General features: G+C 37.6%; 1 protein-coding gene across 2 annotated transcripts in view; it reads left to right on the top strand.

Annotated features, from left to right (window-relative positions):
* The window catches only part of SLC41A2 (solute carrier family 41 member 2), a 38131-nt gene that overhangs the window by 6223 nt on the left and 13950 nt on the right, over window positions 1–17958 (top strand). The window contains exons 2-8 of one of the 2 annotated variants that reach the window (XM_063308938.1): window positions 1502–2226; window positions 6090–6197; window positions 7877–7948; window positions 10315–10459; window positions 11142–11288; window positions 14091–14211; window positions 15880–15959. In XM_063308938.1, coding sequence (XP_063165008.1) covers window positions 1669–2226; window positions 6090–6197; window positions 7877–7948; window positions 10315–10459; window positions 11142–11288; window positions 14091–14211; window positions 15880–15959 — 1231 coding nt within the window. In that variant the 5' untranslated portion in view covers window positions 1502–1668. Of the gene's footprint in view, window positions 1–1501; window positions 2227–6089; window positions 6198–7876; window positions 7949–10314; window positions 10460–11141; window positions 11289–14063; window positions 14212–15879; window positions 15960–17958 lie in introns of both variants that reach the window. The other variant, XM_063308937.1, reaches the window with a different exon arrangement.

Raw genomic sequence — 17958 nt, 5'->3', positions numbered from 1 at the left:
TTTTATGGTGGTGTGTCATGTTCTCCGTTTCAATGTCCTGTATACATCGTAACGTTTCACATGTCACTCTTCTAATCCGTGTTTCCCTGTTGGAAATTTCCAGCCCTGCGAGGCTGTAATCTCTGGAATGCATGTTTGGGTTGATGACTCTATTCAAGGTTACTTTCCCAGGCCGGTGTATGACGATGGTTGACATCTGAGATGGGGTGGTTGCTACGATGAGGCGCGGGGCGGAGTTGGACTGAAGCAACAGTATTTGATTTGTATTTCGCGCGCTTTTGGTTTATTCTCAGCTTTGTCTGTATCTGCACACTATTCCTTTAATAAATCAGTTATCTTAAAGCTCGGGCTTGTGAGACTGAGCATATTGGAGTAGGCAACCATTACATGGTGCTAGGGTGACATGATAGGCTGCAGAGTTGATCCTTTATTGTGACTGGAGAGATGGAAGAAGACTATTAATTTCAATAGATTTAGGTAGATTTACATTTATTTTGCTAGCCTAATTACAGAGTTTCTCTGCAAAGGGAAGTAGGATTTTGCTTTAGAAGGATATGATCTGAATTAAGCTGATTCTTCTCTGTCATCTCCAAATCGACCCATTTCTTCTTTCCTTTGCCCTTACATTAAACTAACATGGGATTGATTTGGTGAAAATATACCATGAAGTCCTTGGTGCTCTCTGAGTTGTTTGTTTGCTTGCAGATGTTTCATTACCCAACTAGGTAACATCATCAGTGCGAGGGAGTGTGGGGTTTGCTTCCTGTTTATATACAGTAGCTTGCCCTGCCAATGTTGATGGGGATGTGGTTTTCCCTTTGGTAATTCCATGATTAGGGTATTGTTTTCTGCTTGATTGTTTGGTGTTAATCCCTGCTTATCTGGGTGTTTGTTTCTGGAGAAGATGTGTTCTGGTCTTTTTGTTTCCTTCTTAGCTTTTTTAATGGTCTCTTTTGAATGGTATGTAAATGTCATTTATCTCTCTGTGTCTACTGATGGCTGATTTGTCTGAATGCCAAGCTTCAAGGAATTCCCTAGTGTTTTTGGATTTAGCTTGGTCCCAACTGAAACTATGATTGAGTCTGTGTTGCGAGATTAAGCAGTTTTCATTGTGTCTTCTGACTGCCACCATGAACACCAACTAGCAGTCACCATGAACACCCAGCAACTCTGGCAGGGCAAGGTACTGTGTATAAACAGGGAGCAAGCCCACATTCACTAGCACTGATGATGTTACCTAGTCAGGTAATGAAACGTCTGCCAGGAAACAACCAAGCTCAGAGAGCACCAAGGACTCCACAATTCACCCCTGAGCTACAGATATTCTCTGAAATTATACCATTATGTTTTTCTATTTTCCCTGGAGTTGTAGGGAGTTTAGAAGTGATATAACCCAAAGATGCAATTGCATTGTTAGAATGCAAAGAATATTATAAATTACTCAAAATAATCAAGTTTGGGAAGTAGAAAAATTAATTAATTTTTGCTATTTTTTTTTCAGATCCAAGTTGGGTTATGGAATTGTTCAAGGCCAGAAAGTGGTGAAAAGAAAGCTTTGGACATAATAGACAAAAAAGCAGTCAGCTAAATAGCAGATCAAAATTCCTGTATAACAATACAATTTCTTGAAAGCTGGAGTGATTATCAAAACAATATTTCCAAAACAGTATGACTAATTATAAAGGAAGATCTGTCAGCAAGAAAAGAAATGATAAAACCTATCATGGAGAAGGGCTTGTAAATTGGACTATAAATCTAAATAAAATTCAGTCTGACAAATTCTTGAACTTGCTGTTGAGTATGGTTCCAATTGTTTATCACAAAACCCAAGAAGAGAGGCATAAGAAAATAAATGGTCTCTGGCAAGATGGATTGCAGCCATCAGGACATAGTTTCAGTGTTAGGACTGAGCAACACATGGATTATCATCACTTTTCAGAATCAGCTTATCATGGGAGTAATGGACTTAATTCGTCAAGCTGTAGCCCAAAGTATGACAACTTTGCAAGTTACAATTATTCAGATGGAACTGACCCATCAGAAATGGATGCTATGCTGCAGGACAACCATTTATCTAGTGACAGTGATGAAGTCACTCCCATTGTGGAAGGCAATAGAAAACAGCCCAAGGAATCTAGTAGCATTATGGCATTACAGATACTTGTACCATTCTTGCTAGCAGGATTTGGAACAGTGTCTGCTGGGATGGTTCTAGATATTGTTCAGGTGCGTATCTGCCTATAATATAGTACTGTAAACATGAGGGATGCTTCTAGACTAGGCTTTTAGATATTGTCGTATTTATAACCCTTCCCTGGTTCCCCACAATTTCTGTTTTTTTTCCTCCCGAAGAAAAAGAAATCTATGGAATAGCAGTACACTGGGCAGAATCTAACAGTATGTTCCATTTTTTAAAGCAATTAATATTGACTGCATTAAAAATCTCTGGAGTTTAAAGGCACATAGGATGATAGTAGGAAAAAGACCTCTCTTCTCATAAGTTTATTGCTGTGACTTAAGGATCCACCCAGTCCAACTGGTAGAACTAAAAGCCATCCATTCAGGAAAACTAAGAGCTATCCATTTAGAAAAACCCAAAGATTTTTCTTGATGGGTTTAATTGTGGCATTTGGCTTTTTTAAAAAAAATACTAAGGATGAGGAGTGCTTTATTTATGATTATGTAATTATTTCCAGGATGGTGTGATGTTGTTTTTTTTTAAAGTGGCCACATCTGGTTTTGTCTGCCATCTACTCTTCTACTTTCACACATCCCTAGTTTTAGTAGCAGTATAGATTTTTGAATCTCGCCATGTTTTGAGTAGATTCTGGGCATTTTAATGTTTATCCAGAACTGCATACAGAAGGTGGGTGGGAGATTCATAGAATTATAGCATTGGGAAGGTCTATTTTGACTTCTGTGTCCAATCCCTGTTTAGTACCGATATCTAAGCTAAAGCATCCCAGACAGATGGCTGTCTAGCCTCTGCTTGAACCCACCCTGTGAAGAGGACTCATCTCCTTTCTTGATAAACAATTTCACAGAAAAAAAAATTATTACAAGGTATTTCCCTAACAGTCAATTAGAATGTGCTTTCCTATAACCTATAATAATGAAATCCATTATTTCATGTCTCTTAATCTCTAACAGTGCAGAATGGTTCTTATGTGTGACATTCTGTTAGGTGTGGAAGTTGCTATCATAACTTCTTTTCGTTGAAAACTGAGCATTCCCTATTTGCTGTCTGCCTTCATAGGAGTTACTGTAGTTCCTAATTCCTTAATGATCTTTGTTGTCCTTCTCCAAACCTGGTTTGTTTCACATTTGACAAGCTGTCTAACAGCCTGTTCAGTTTGTCTGGTTTATTTTGAAGTGTGGTTTCTGTTCAGCATCATTCAGTTAGCTCTGCAATTTTCCTAAATAGTAATGCCGGACTGGCTGGTCTATAGTTACCTTTTCTTCTTTTCTAAAATACGGACAACGTTTACTTTTTTCTAGGGATCTGGAACTTCACCTGTCTCCAGATTTTCTCAAAGATAATATATAAAAGTTCAATCAGGCCACTAGCAAGTATTTTTAGTATTCCAGAATGCAGTTTATTCTGCTCTTCACCATTACTTAGTGGAGCATGTTGGAGATGTCTAGTCCAAGTAGCTGCCTTTTCTTTGATTTTTGCCATCTTTACCAGTTTACTGATTTTTTTCTTCTTTTATTCTGCACATATCACAACAAGTATTTGTTGTTCTTAACATCCTCCACCAATCTTGGTTAATGCTGAGCTTTAGCTTTCCTGTCACCATTACTATAATTCTGGGCCATTTGTACTCCTTTTTTTTGGTGAACTGTCCCTCTTCCATTTATTTTCAGATTTTAGTATGGCTACATTAAGCTCTTTGGGTAGCCATATTTGGCTTCTTCTGCTTTCCTCCATGCTTTAGTGTCACTGGAGTGGTTTGCAGTTGTGATTTTAGTATCTCCCTTTTTAGAAAATCTTACCCATTTTGAGCTCCTTTTCATATTAATTTCCTCTGCCATAGAATTCTCATTGCTTTGACTTTATTAAAACCGGAGAAGTCCAAGATATCAATATAACTACACTCAGCTTTAGCTTCCCCTGAAATCAAGAATTCTAGCATTACAGTATCACTTTCCAGCAATATTCCTCTTGCTCCCATTTCCTTGACTAATTCTTTCTCTGTTGGTTCATATCAAGTCAAGAATAGCTGATATTGTGCCTGCCTTCATCATCTGAAGGAGGAAGTTATCCACAAGACAAACAGGAATTTCCTGGAAGTACCATGCTTGGCAGAGTTGAAGTCCCCTCATCATCATTTCATGTCCGTTAGGAAAAAAAATATTCGGTTTGCTTTTAGAAAGCATCATCCACATACTATCTTTGGTTGGGCAGGCAATAGTAGATAATAACAGTATCAATATTGTTTTTATTAATTCTCCCAACTATTTTAATACAAGTGCCTAAGAGCGTTTCTCCACCTTGGCAACTTTAAGATGTGTGGACTTCAACTCCCAGAATTCCCCAGCCAGCCAAGATTGATGAACACTGGCCTAACAGTATTGTCAAATGATTTTCCTTGGACAGGAAGAGCTGCAGTTGTAGCTATTCTATATCATATCATAGAAAGTGATAATTGTCAGTGGAATTCTAAAACGTAGAAACTGTTCTATCACATTCCTGGTAGACAGTGTACTTCTTTGAGCTGATGGGTTTGGTTGGCACAGATTTGTTTTGCACTGACCCACAAACTTCCAGAATACTCATGTTTGTCTTCTTGCAGGGTCCAAGAAGAAATTCCTTCTGCCCTTCAGGGAATCATTATCTTGTGTCCTGTTCATCAGGGTCGCCTTTTCTTTCCCTGAAGCCTCAGAGTTATTTCTTTTGTAAGGGCCTGAAACTCTTCCTGAATTCCAGAGGTACATCATATTTTTTGTGCCACTTCTGGTTGCCATTCTTGACCATGGGCTGGCTTGCTTGTCTCTTATGGAGAATTGCTCCCTCTTTCAGTTTTTGTTGTATTGCCTGCTTTTTTAAAAAAATTGATAAATCTTCATCTTTTCTCATTAACAGAGTAGCCACAGAAGTGGGTCCACTACTTGTTGCTCTAATTATCCAGTCTTCTAATTTCTTTCTTCAAACCTGCACTTATTACAAATATATGCCAGGTTGTTCTAAGGTATAAACATGCAACAATTATTGCAGGAAATGGCTGCAGAGCTGTGCCTACTCCTATTCATTTTTGTCTTTTTGAGATGCTGCCAATTAAAAGTTAACCAAGTGTGTCTGTCGCAAATTTGTAACAAAATCTGCCAGATCCCTTCCTGGAGTCTCCACCCCACTCCCCCCTCTGAGTTCCAGTGCCAGTCTTGTAGCTTTTTCTCCATGTGAAAAAGTTCCATCTAGGTAGGTAATTCCTGCTTACGCTGCTACCACTTGTTCTAGAATAGAGAGCTGGTCCCCGCTTCACCCAGAGTCTGGATGGGGCAGAACAGGAGGTATTGTATTCCTCCCCAGAACTAAGGTATAAATAAATAGCTCCAGTTCCCCTTTAAATCCCAATTACCAAACTCAAGTGGTTTTGGAGTGTGTGGCATTAGTACAAATCCAATACAGTAAAAATAGGTTGGTTATTTCATCATATGTATACTTTAGAATGAGTATCAATGGTATAAGATTCTACTTTAGCTTTTTAAAAATTTCTCTGTCCACCAGTTGAGAGTTTGAGAAGTAAAAAGTCATAATTCTTTGTGAGCAACTAAACCATTAAATAAATATTTCTGTTGTTAAATAAGGTTTAAGTGTTACAGCTTAGCTCGAAAGCAGGCAAATGCAAGTAGATAAATAGGTAACACTTTGGTGGGAAAATAACAGGGACATGAAAGGAGCCCCCTTGGGCTTCCCCCGGGCAACGGTAACATCACTGGCAAATCCTTTCAACACAGAAGTGCCTTGGTAGGTGTGTCTGACACACACACACATATACAAGCTTAGCTTGTGGGTCCACAAATAACAATAAATAACAATGTAGGTCCACAAATAACAATAAATAACAATGTTCATTATTGTTAAATAGCATTGGGAGGTGTTCCGAAACATTACTGAAGTTTTCATCTTGGTTCCTGCATTACTTGGTTTGAAGGGTAATCTGGAAATGACTTTGGCATCTCGACTATCAACAGCAGTAAGTTTGGGTAACATTTTGGGGTTGATATTAACTACTACTTGTTTCATAAGAGTAGCCACATTTGTAGAAGTCTAACCTTCTGACATCTACCTCCTATAGTAGATCTCTTTAGTAAATTCTTGTATAAGGGCAGGTAATGTTGTATCATGCAGATATTGCTGAACTGTACCATCCCTGAGCATGGACTATGGGTCAATTCTCAGCAGGGATTTGTTCAGAGTGGATATATAAGTTTGACTGTTTCATTTCACTTGTATTCCAAAATGTGTATCATTGGTTGAGATTCTATTTTAGCTTGCCTTAACTTGTCTGTCTGCTAGTCACACTTTGAGAAGCAGCTATAATTACTTCGTGAACAACTAAGCAATTAAATACTTCTGTAGTTTCAAAAAGGTCTACAACTGTTTCAAAAATATCTACTGTATTTTAACAGAGTTCACAGGTTAGTTTGGCCAATATATATCCCACATATGAAAACACAAGAATGGCCTTGTTGGATCAGGCTACCAGCCTTTCACTACAGCAGTCTATGTCCAAGTGATCAGTCAGAAGGCCATAGGAATATAAAGGGAATAGCATCTTCCTGTTCACGTTTTCCAATAACTAAGAATTGAGAGGCTTACCAGTTCCATGGATGGATGTAATATATATCCATCATCACTAGTAGCCATTAATAACCTGGCCATTCATGAATTTGATTAATTGCCTCTAAAGGCAACCAAGCTGGTGACTATATCTGTAGCCCTTTCCCCAGTTTATTTGCTAGATGAAGAAGTGGTTCCTTTTATTTTATACTTCCCCACCATTTAGTTTCACCTTCTTCTGGTCTTTCTCTACAAAACAAGGTATGCACTGTTATTATATTCCCCCTTACTTGCTTCTTACCTAAGCTAAATCCCTCTCTCCTTACTGGGGGATATTGCTCCAGCCTCTTCATTGTTTTGGTGATTTATCATCTAATCAGGGTACCACCAAGGAGGAAACCACACCCCCAGCAACACTGGCAAGGCAAGCTAGTGTATATAAACAGGCAGCAAACCCCACACTCACTCATGCTGATGATGTTGCCTAGTTAGGCAATGAAATGCCTGCAAGCAAAGAAACCAGCTCAGAGAGCACCAAGGACTCCACAATTTATCATCTCTATCTTATCCAAATCTATAATATACTTTCTAAAATATAATAAGCAGAACTGCACAAATGAGCTGATTTTTTGCACCCATGGATTTATAGATGATAATATTATTGTCTTTCCTAATGATTCTCATTATGACGTTTTGCCTTTTTTTCATGCATCCACATTCTGAGCTGACATTGCTACTGAGGTATCCAGGACCACCCCAAAGTCTCATTTTGATCAGTCACTCTTCGTGCATCACAGAACATTTGCTGGCACTGTCTATTTGCACATTCCCTCGGGAAAGGTGCATCCTCATTGTCTTCAGTTAGTCTTAGGGCACTTCCATACAGACAAACATCCAGCCCAACATTTTCACACTGACAGGAGCACACGCTGTTGCCATCTTTGCCCTGCACAGAAGCACCTTGCAGAGAGATACTTGATGACATTAGCAGAAGGACTAATTACCAGAATTCAGTGATCAGTTCTTTTAAGTAATGATAAGGAAATACATTAAAGATTTTCAGTTGTTAAAGCATTTTATTGCCTTTTATAGGTAAATGTCGGGAAAATGGATTCACCAATTGAGAAGTGGAATCTAATAATTGGTAATTTGGCTTTAAAACAGGTAAGGGCATTAAAAGTCATTGCAGCTCTGTTCTTATCCATTTGGGAAGCAGAGAGAAGGAGTATCAGGAACTCTTTCTCTGATTAAATAGTCCAGTGGTGGTTCCCCACCCAGTGGTGACTTCTCCTGAATGGCCTCCTGTGTCTATAGCTGAGGCTAAAGATCTCATTGTACAATTTAGCTGAAAAATACACCTCACTGCCTAAAGGCAACCTTTTTGCAGCCTTTGTAGATTTCAAATCAGCTTTTGATCTGGTTCCAAGGGAGAGGCTATGGCAAAACTTCAGGGATCCTCAGTGGATAAAAGTTTGCTCCTTCTTATCCAGACTCTTTATTCTAACACCTCACTGAGAGTTAGGTCTTCCCCTTGGGAGCACCTATCTGGTGCTGTTTCCCCCAAAAGAGAGGTAAGGCAAGGCTGTATTCTAGCCTCCTTACTTTTTAATTTGTACATCAGTTTAAACTTCAGGCTCTTTCATCTTCTAATCATCACTCTCCAATGTTAGCAGATCGTGCAGTTCCAGCCTTGCTATATGCAGACGATGTAATTTTGTCAGTCTCCCAGGTGGCAGTGAGAAGGGCATTGAGGGCATTGGGTTCCTTATGCCTAAAAGAACAACTTGTAGTAAATTACCAAAAATCTGAAGTGCTAATGTCTGCATGAGGTTATGTAGGTTACATAAATGGCAAATTAATGGGACCCCAATAGAGCAGGTACATACTTACAAATATCTTGGGGTGCAGTTCCAGGCTTCCTTATCTTGGAGCGCATGTTTCTCTTACCAGGTAGGTGTGGCCCATCGTAGCTCCACAGTTGTTTTAAGATTATTCAAAGGGGGCACATTTTATTCCTGCAGCTTGCAAGGTTTTTCTCGTTAAGGTCATCTCTCAGCTTCTTTATGGGTTCCAGTTTGCATTTTTACAAAGTTTAATATCCTGGAAGCTGTCCAGTCCAAATTTATAAAAGCAATACTTGCAGCTCCAAGATGCATCAAGAATGCTGTTAGAGACAGGTATGGTTTCTGTGGGTGCCAGAGCCTGGTTCTCTCTCCTTAATTTTGGGTTGAAATTGATTTTTTTTTCCTCCTGTGGGTCTGGCTCCACTGGTTTTCAGACACCATTTTAAATGAACCTGGCTAATGAAAGCTAATAGCAAACTCCAGTCCTTAGGGCTCTCTTTAGAAAGCCTCTTTCCATTGGGGTTTGAAAATGCCAGGAGTCATCTTAAACAACGTATCTGGGGTATTGATCTTCAAAACAGTTTAAGCCTAGTATCCAAGCCTCCAATGTATGGATTCTTCTCAAATGGGCATGAGCCATCATTTTACCTCTCTTCAGTTCTAATTCTGAAATTTCATTGGGCTTTCACCTTGGCCAGGTTGGATGTTCTACCCTCTGCAGTTCTGTGGAGACAGTATAAGAACATCCCTTTTCAGCAGTGCTTATGCCCGTGTGGAGATGGCTCTGTGGAATCCCTAAGCCATATGCTCCTTTGTTGCTCTCTCTATAGGGAATCTCAGAAGGTATATATCTATCCCATTTTAAAGAACCACCCTGGTAGAGAGCACAATGTCTATCTGTCACTGCTTGTCTCTGACCAGGACCTGACATATCTTTTCAGGTTGCCTGATTTTGTGCTATCATTTGTTGTATGTGTCCTGCCTGTGGTTCAAGTTTAGCACAAATTCAGTACACTGCTGTCTGTATTACAGTTACTATAATAATGTATTTTATGTAATTTTATGGCATTTTATGTCTTTTTAAAAAGTTTTATTAATAATTACAGGTTTATGTATTTTATTGTTGTGCTCTCTGGCCTAAAGGGCATCATAAATTTGATATATAAATAAATATAAATAAAATAAATGTTTGATGATGATGATGGTTGAAAGTATTCAGTTTACAGTTACTGTTTTTATACTATTCCCTTTTAATATACACTGATATTTGACCACAATACAATAAATGCTATGTTTAAGCAACTATTCAGAGGAAAGATAGAGCCGATTACTCCTGAATGTTCGTTAAAACTGAGAATACATCATTTTCAACAATTACTGTACATCACAGCATAAATTTGATCAATTGCATCAAAATGTGATAACCCAATTGACAGAAATAGTAAAATCATCCTGACTATTTTGGATACAGTGGATTAGGTCCATTAAATGCACATGCTGCCCAGTTTGTCCATTGTATCTGAAGTCCATTAAATCTCCATCCAGTAAACCAAGGGTTCACTGTACTGATAGTTGCTTGATTTTCTGAGTACCAGCATCAGCTTTATACAGAAACAAGTATTACCTTTATTGTGTTTATCGGGAAGCATACTTTTCTCATGTTAAATATTTATTGTTATTTTGTAGGTACAAGCAACCGTAGTTGGTTTTTTGGCAGCTGTGGCAGCAGTTATATTGGGCTGGATTCCTGAAGGGAAATACCACCTTGATCACTCAGTTCTCTTGTGTTCTAGCAGTGTAGCAACAGCCTTCATAGCATCACTTTTACAGGGTAAAAAAATTGTAATATTTTAAATGTAAACACCATTAATTTTAACATTATTAACATTACGCAATATAAAGAAAGAGCAAGGTCAGTTTCTGGGGGAAGTAGGTGAATTTCTGTTACAGAAATTTAGAACTTATTAGAGTAAAATAATGGAAGTTAATAGTGTTTCTGTACATTACTAGTAGATGTAGTGGTCTTAATCATTCATAATGATTACCTTCATAACTAACCTAAATTATCTTTTGAATGGTTTTGCTATAGACATTGTTTTTTAATGGCATTTTTAACATTTCATGTTACTTTGAGAAGTAACACTATAATTTTGTAGGTAGTTAATTGGAGACGTGATACCTTGACATTTGAATGAACAATACATTAAATTGTGTTCATCTATACAAATAAATCCAAAGCAGATCTAAGTGTTATTAGAATAACTGTTTAACAACTTTACTAATTCTGGGTTTCATCTGCACTGCCTTTAAAATGATTATTAAAACACCTAGTATAAAGCATTTTTTCATAATAATATGTAATTGTTTTAAACATAATAGTGATAAAGATAGTAATAAAATAGCCCATCAATGAATTTAGAAATAAAAGACATTTTTATTTGAACTCTTCTGAAGTTTTTTTATATAGAGTTACAGTGTAAGATTGTCCCACTTTCTCTTTACAATGGTTCTAGGAATAATAATGGTTGGTGTTATTGTTGGCTCTAAGAAGACTGGCATAAATCCTGACAATGTTGCAACACCTATTGCAGCCAGCTTTGGAGACCTAATCACACTTGCTATTTTGGCCTGGATAAGTCAGGGTTTATATGATTGCCTTGGTAAGTATTCTTTCTTTCAAACTACTTGTAAGAAGAACTAATTTGCAGATTCTGAACTCTCAGCCACCCCCTTGAATATCTTTTCCTTGAGTAATATTTTGAAGGAATAACTTTAAGAAGAGTTTGCTTACTTGAAACTAAATGTGTTTCCAGATATCTCAGATATGATGTTAACATGACATTAAATGACATTATATAGAGTCTATTTTTATATTGTTAATGTGTGTTTTAATGACAAAATAAAAAAAAGTTATGAAAGAAATAGGAGGAAAACAGGGATTATAAATGGAAGATTTATGGAAGAACAAGGCAGGGTGATTGAGCAATAAGTGTTGAAAGTATTCAGTTTACAGTTACTGTTTTTATACTATTCCCTTTTAATATCCTTTTGAAACACTAGAGGATGCTGTTGGGTTGCAGTTTGGATATCTTGGGAAAGCTTCTGTAGAGGTTTTAATATTGAAATCAGTGACAGTAATTATCATATTAAATGCATCTAAGATTAAAATATAAGCCTATAAATATAAACATAGGATACAGTTAATATTTTTACTTGTAATTACTTTAGCATAAGCAGTATTTCCTGAAAAAAGTGCTCTAAATATCAATTATCATACATTCCTTTGTACTGTTGTTTTTTTTATTGAATTTTATTCTGATAGTTTGGGGGTTTCTGTTATTTTTACTGTTTTGGGTACCACCTAAGGTTGTTACAATATGGGCAGCTATGTAAGTCTTTAAAAATCAATCAATCAATAAAAGAAACTATTTTCACTGTCAGATATAACTACTGAAATGAACTTTTGGGGTGACCTTTCTTGAGTTTTCTACTTTCCAGTCTAGATCGCAGCCCTAATAGCATCCTGTCTAGGTACTAATTAGGCCCAGCCCTTTCAGCTCTAAATAAGGTTGGCTGGATACTGTCACCTGTTGAGATGATTCTATGATGCACTACAGAAATAGTAACTAACGTTGATATCAAAGGAACTCTAGAATCCCTAAGCATTGTGAATCTTCAATAAGAATTGACTTCTTGAAAGTTGGTGGTAAGATCACGTAGTAAACTTGTTTGCTCAACCATCTTTTTTTTCCCTAGACCACTTGCCTGTTTTCCCCATAGTTACTCTGTTCTTATAGGGACACGGTGGCGCTGCGGGTTAAACCGCTGAGCTGCCGATCGGAAGGTCGGCGGTTCGAAACCGCGCGGCGGGGTGAGCTCCCGTTGCTAGTCCCAGCTCCTGCTCGCCTAGCAGTTCGAAAACATGCAAATGTGAGTAGATCAATAGGTACCGCTTCGGCGGGAAGGTAATGGTGTTCCGTGTCGTCATGCTGGCCACATGACCCGGAAAAGTGTCTACGGACAACGCCGGCTCTAAGGCTTAGAAACGGAGATGAGCACCGCCCCCTAGAGTTGGACACGACTGGACTTTACGTCAAGGGAAACCTTTACCTTTACCTACTCTGTTCTTGCAGAGCTGTTTTACTCCAGTGTCTGGGCTGTGCTGTACTTCCTTCTTGGAGACTAGGAATTACACAAATTCTACTATCAGTACCTGAATTCAGAGCCCTATAGCCTGCTGTTTTTTCCTGGGTTTTATCTCAGTTCTTTTAGTTTATTCTGCAGGGGAATCTTACTAAATCTTGAACATATCAACAAAAGAAAACAATTCAGCATCTGTATTGTTACAGTAGAACAATCAGTTACAGAAATGGGCTTGATTGTATTTGAAAGATAGCATGCTCTGGACTACGAATAAGAAGGGCAGCTGTGATGTGTGCCTGCTCCATCTTGGATATTGTAGGAGGACAGCTGAATTAGTCTGTGGAGGCCCAGAATCACAAAGGGGTTGTTAACAGACTCCTTCTAATTTTTGGCTTCCATCTTGGATATTCAAAGTATAGACAGAAGGGGCAAAGGTCATAAAAAGAACAAAGCACACCTTGCTTTTTAGTTTAGTAAAAATGCAAAAATTGTTCTGCAATATATCCTTCTTACTGAAGCTTTTTTTTTTAGATTTTGCAGTGAAAAGATGAGAGGAGAAAGTCAACAGAGAATCCATAAACTAATCTCTTGTCTTTCTTTATGGTTTGACATATATTGCTAAAACAAATTATACTTTAGCATTGCTAAATGATACAGCAAAAAGCATTGAACCAAGTGTATTTCATATGACTGTCCTGCTTGTATGTTTTTAAAAAATTCTACAAAATGGGTTTTAGGGGGAGAGTCACAAACACTGCTCTGAATTCCTAGATGAAAGATGAGGAATTCTATAATGATAATTCTTATTTAAAATGTTTTCATACTGCTTCCTGTTCAAAGATCTTGACATGGTTTACACTAAAATTCAAACTCTTAGAACGGTAGGTTAATCCAAATAGCAGGATACTTTAAATAGTATAAAAACATACAATATAAATAAGCCATAAAGTAAGCAATCACAGAGTAAAAGCAGGCATAAAAGTTTTAAAATATTAATGCAGCATTAACTTTATGTGTCAGAGAGGGTTCAAAGAAAGGTTAAGAATGGTTTGTAGATGTATCATGGTGTCTATGGTTATTCACCCATAAAATAGTATTCCTGATCATGAGCTATATGTCAGCAATGAAGCCTAATTAATAACAAAGGACATCATAATTAATAATTTTGTTTAGAAAAAGGGAGCAGTTCAAGAAAAGTTTCAATCTGACAAATAAGGGACATTGATTCTCAAAAACTAGTAACTAATTTCTTCAGTACTATGAGAAATCTTAACATTTTCTTTTAATTCTAGAGAAATATTATTATATATCTCCTTTAGTTGGTGCCTTTTTCTTGGCTCTGACTCCTATGTGGATTATAATTGCTGCTAAGCATCCAGCTACAAGAACAGTCCTTCATTCTGGGTGGGAACCTGTTATAACTGCAATGGTCATTAGCAGGTAAGTAGCTTAATGTCATTTAAAAAATATTTAAAAGGGATCCAAAGCAGCTGTAGCTGTGTTGTAAATAAATGATACACTTGACAAATAATGTAAGATGCTGGACAGGGATACACAATTAAACAAGCTTATTTTTTTCAGTATACAATAGAAGGCATATCTCCTCCAATAGCAAATAAATTTCTTTTTCTAATTGTGTTCAGTGCAGCCCCCAAGGCCCTACAAAAGTTGCCATGAAATTGCAATTTTTAATGCAATAGAAAGGTCCCCCGTGCAAGCACCGAGTCATGCCTGACCCTTTGCGGGGATGCCGCTTTCGCGACGTTTTCTTGGCAGACTATAGCAGGGTGGCTTGCCATTGCCTTCCCCGGTCATCACCTTCCCCAGCAAGCTGGGTACTCATGCAATAGAGAGAGAGAATTATTAATTGCAGGAACAATAATATTAATTAAATGTAAGTTAAACCAACTTTACCTTTGTCCTGTCCCCAGTTATGTCTTTGTTTTATACCCAATTATGTCTTAGAATACAATTCCTAGCCTGCCTCTTGAAAAGCAGAAGCAGCCCTCAGCAACTCCAAAAGCTGATCTATTATATTTATTTAATTAAGGTATTGCAAATTAGTTTTTTATCTAGAAAGATTCCAGGGCAGTACATAAAATCACGAAGAAAAGTAATTATGCCACTATAAATAGAATACTATTCAACAGTAGTGAGAGAATGAACAAGAAGCACAAAAATTGTGAAAGCCACAAAACCAACAGCCACAACACTGATGTACTTGTATAAAATCCAGTGGGCAACAAAGGGCTTTTAATCTCACATTGAATAGACTGTAATGTCAGCATCAGATGTACTGTTTTTTGGAGGGAGCTCCAACACCTTGGTGTCACCATACGTTGTAGAGGCATTCCAAAAGCATTGAGAATGAAAAGTTCTACCTCCAAAATGCCCTATTTTGATCTCAGAATGGGTTGTTCCAACCTTGCCTTAAAATCATTCCAACCTCTTTTTTGCAGCTGGAACCGTCAGTTCAGAACACATTCTGTTTCAGGATCAGAATGTTCCAACCTCAAAGTGTTTCACGCACCTCCAATAAATAACAAGCTTTCCAAAAAAAAAAAAGGCACCCTGAAAGATTTTAAGGTGCAGCTAGGCTGGAGTGAAAAGAAATATGTCTGTTTGGGTCTAAGACATATAAGGCTTTAAAAGTAAATATGACCTTGAATGGACTTCTGCAGGAAAATTAAGCCCAAACTTACATTTTATCCATTGAGATTGAATAGACTTGAATGGGGTTAATTTTTTTAATTATTGTATATTTTCTCTGTTACTAAGTACTGATCTGAAAGGTGAAATTAAATATTAGATTACATTTGCTGGATTTTAGAATTTGTTGGCAAAAGAAGATTTTATAGTAAAAGATATGTAAATACATATGTTCAAACTGAACTTTTCTAGCATAGTTCAAGATTTTATGGGTATGTTAAGAATATTTCCTGGTTGTGTTAGATTCATTCTTAGAAACAATATAGCAACATCTGTAACACACATATATAACTTCCAAATTATTTCTGTTTTGTTTATAAAGCAACAATATTGTTCGTAGTGTTTAAATAGCTTTTGCAGTCTGACTAGCCCTGTCTGAAATTTCAAATTCTTTTTCAGTATTGGTGGCCTTATTCTGGATACAACTGTATCTGATCCTAATTTGGTTGGGATTGTTGTTTATACTCCAGTAATCAATGGTAAGGCAGACATGGAATTTCTTAAAATTGCTGCGGCTCAGTGCATGCTGGTTAGATAAAAGAATATTCCAGACCAAATTGAGACATAAGTGGGTGGGTATGTACTACTGTAAAGTCACACTGTAATTTTAGAGTAAAAACAGTTCCTGGTTTTCTGTTGTGAAAAGATAAATATACATTCAGAGAACAGATGAGAATAAAAAAATATACTTTTAAACCTCTCATAGTTTATATGTTTAGATCCCAAATACAGATTTTAAAACATTTTCTTAGGCATTTGTATTTATGTCTGTGTAAGGATTTCTGTGAACAAGTTATCTATCTATCGAGAGAAATACCTCTGTTTGTAACATTGTAGTAATCGATATGCCTAAGAAGTTATATTTCAGTGCACTGAGTTCTGTATAGTTTGAAGTTGTACTATAGTTTTCCACATATATTTTATATACAGTTTGTTAGGCAACATGAGAGAGCAGAGCAGTGTGTTAGAATCAGCAAATTTATATGGCCACCCACCTTAATCAAATAACTGTGGGTGGCTAACATGTAATAAAAGCAAAACATACAGAAGAACATAGTAAACAGAACAATAAAAGGTACTGGGTAAAAATAATCATGCTCTGAATCAGCACAGAGCAAAAATTGGGCTCCATTAACACCCTGGCCCCAGAGCCTGAGGGAAGAGCCAGGGTTTTAAGAGCTTCCAAAACGCCAACAGTGTATGCGTGTGTGTGCACACATGCAGCCTTACTTATAAAGTTATGTGGATTAGTACACTGGAAACATTCCAGTTTTTCAACGCAGTCCATGAGTTCAGGGGTGTTAGCTAAATTAGCAAACAATTGGTTTGACAATAATTTGTCATGTTAACCCTTGCAGCCCTAAAAGGAATGTGGTGGCCAAAGATCTGGGCTACCATCAGCAGATAGCAAAAAAGTGATTTTCTTTTTCTTACTGTTATCTTGCTTCTATGAAACATTTATCATGAGATCAAAGCAGATTTATCATCTCTAATCACTGTAACTAATGTAAATCTCAGTGGGAGATATCATGAGGGAGTCCCTCCCATAGCCTTCTGCAGATGGAAAGTGTAGGTAGTGAGAAAGCCCACAGAACTGTATATCAGAGGGCATCACAACCAGCAGTCACATCCTCCACCATCTCCAAAGATAAAGCTCAAGAACATCACCAGGACAAATTATACAGGGATTCTTAAGCACACTGAGAATAAGACAGAAAAAACCAGTGTCTTTAGTACGAGAAAACTGAGAAATTGCTTTCCAGGTTTTTGCTACAGCACAAGTAGTAACAGAAAAGGGGAGAATAGGTTTTAGCAGGAAATGGCATTCTAAGGTAGGATGTTTACCTTACGCTTCCTCCTACCTATGTTGGGGCCAGCCCTGAAAGCAGAAAAATGGGCAAGTTCTTGAGGCAGCAGACTTCAGTCTGGTTCAGTCTGGTCAGGAAGTTTTCCTCACTAGGAGTCAAAACGCTTGACCTGAATCATATATTCCAGAATGGAGTTTTTATAGAGCCAAGTGAAACTGTATTGGTTCCTTGTCTCCTGAGCAGATGTAAAATTAAAGGGAAACACAATGCTGCTTCATTGCTGCTGGAGATAAGAAACCGGAGCCTGGCTCTGGGGACCCGAGGGCAAGATGTCTGTTGCCTGTACTTACAGCTCAGTGCTTTAGCAACTAGCGCCTTGTGATTGGGGGAAAATATACTGCTTTTTTTTAAACTTTGCATACTACACAATTCTAGTGCTCATGGTGGCAGGAATTTTTACGTGCCGTGATTCAGCTGCTGACCTGCCACGTTGTTGCTGTAAAGATTGTAAAACATGGATTGTGTAGGTTAGTAGTGAATTGTAATGTGAGTTTTTGTATTTTGGGGGATTATTTTAAGAGTTCCTCTAGGGGAAAAAGGCTGAGAAAGGCTGCAGAAAAGCATCAGGGGTTTCAAATAGACTGAACCTTCATACTATAGTGGCTGTCTT

The sequence above is a fragment of the Candoia aspera genome, chromosome 7 (genome assembly GCF_035149785.1).
Source record: "Candoia aspera isolate rCanAsp1 chromosome 7, rCanAsp1.hap2, whole genome shotgun sequence".
NCBI lineage: Eukaryota > Metazoa > Chordata > Lepidosauria > Squamata > Boidae > Candoia > Candoia aspera.
This window is presented reverse-complemented; position numbering and strand designations above follow the sequence as displayed.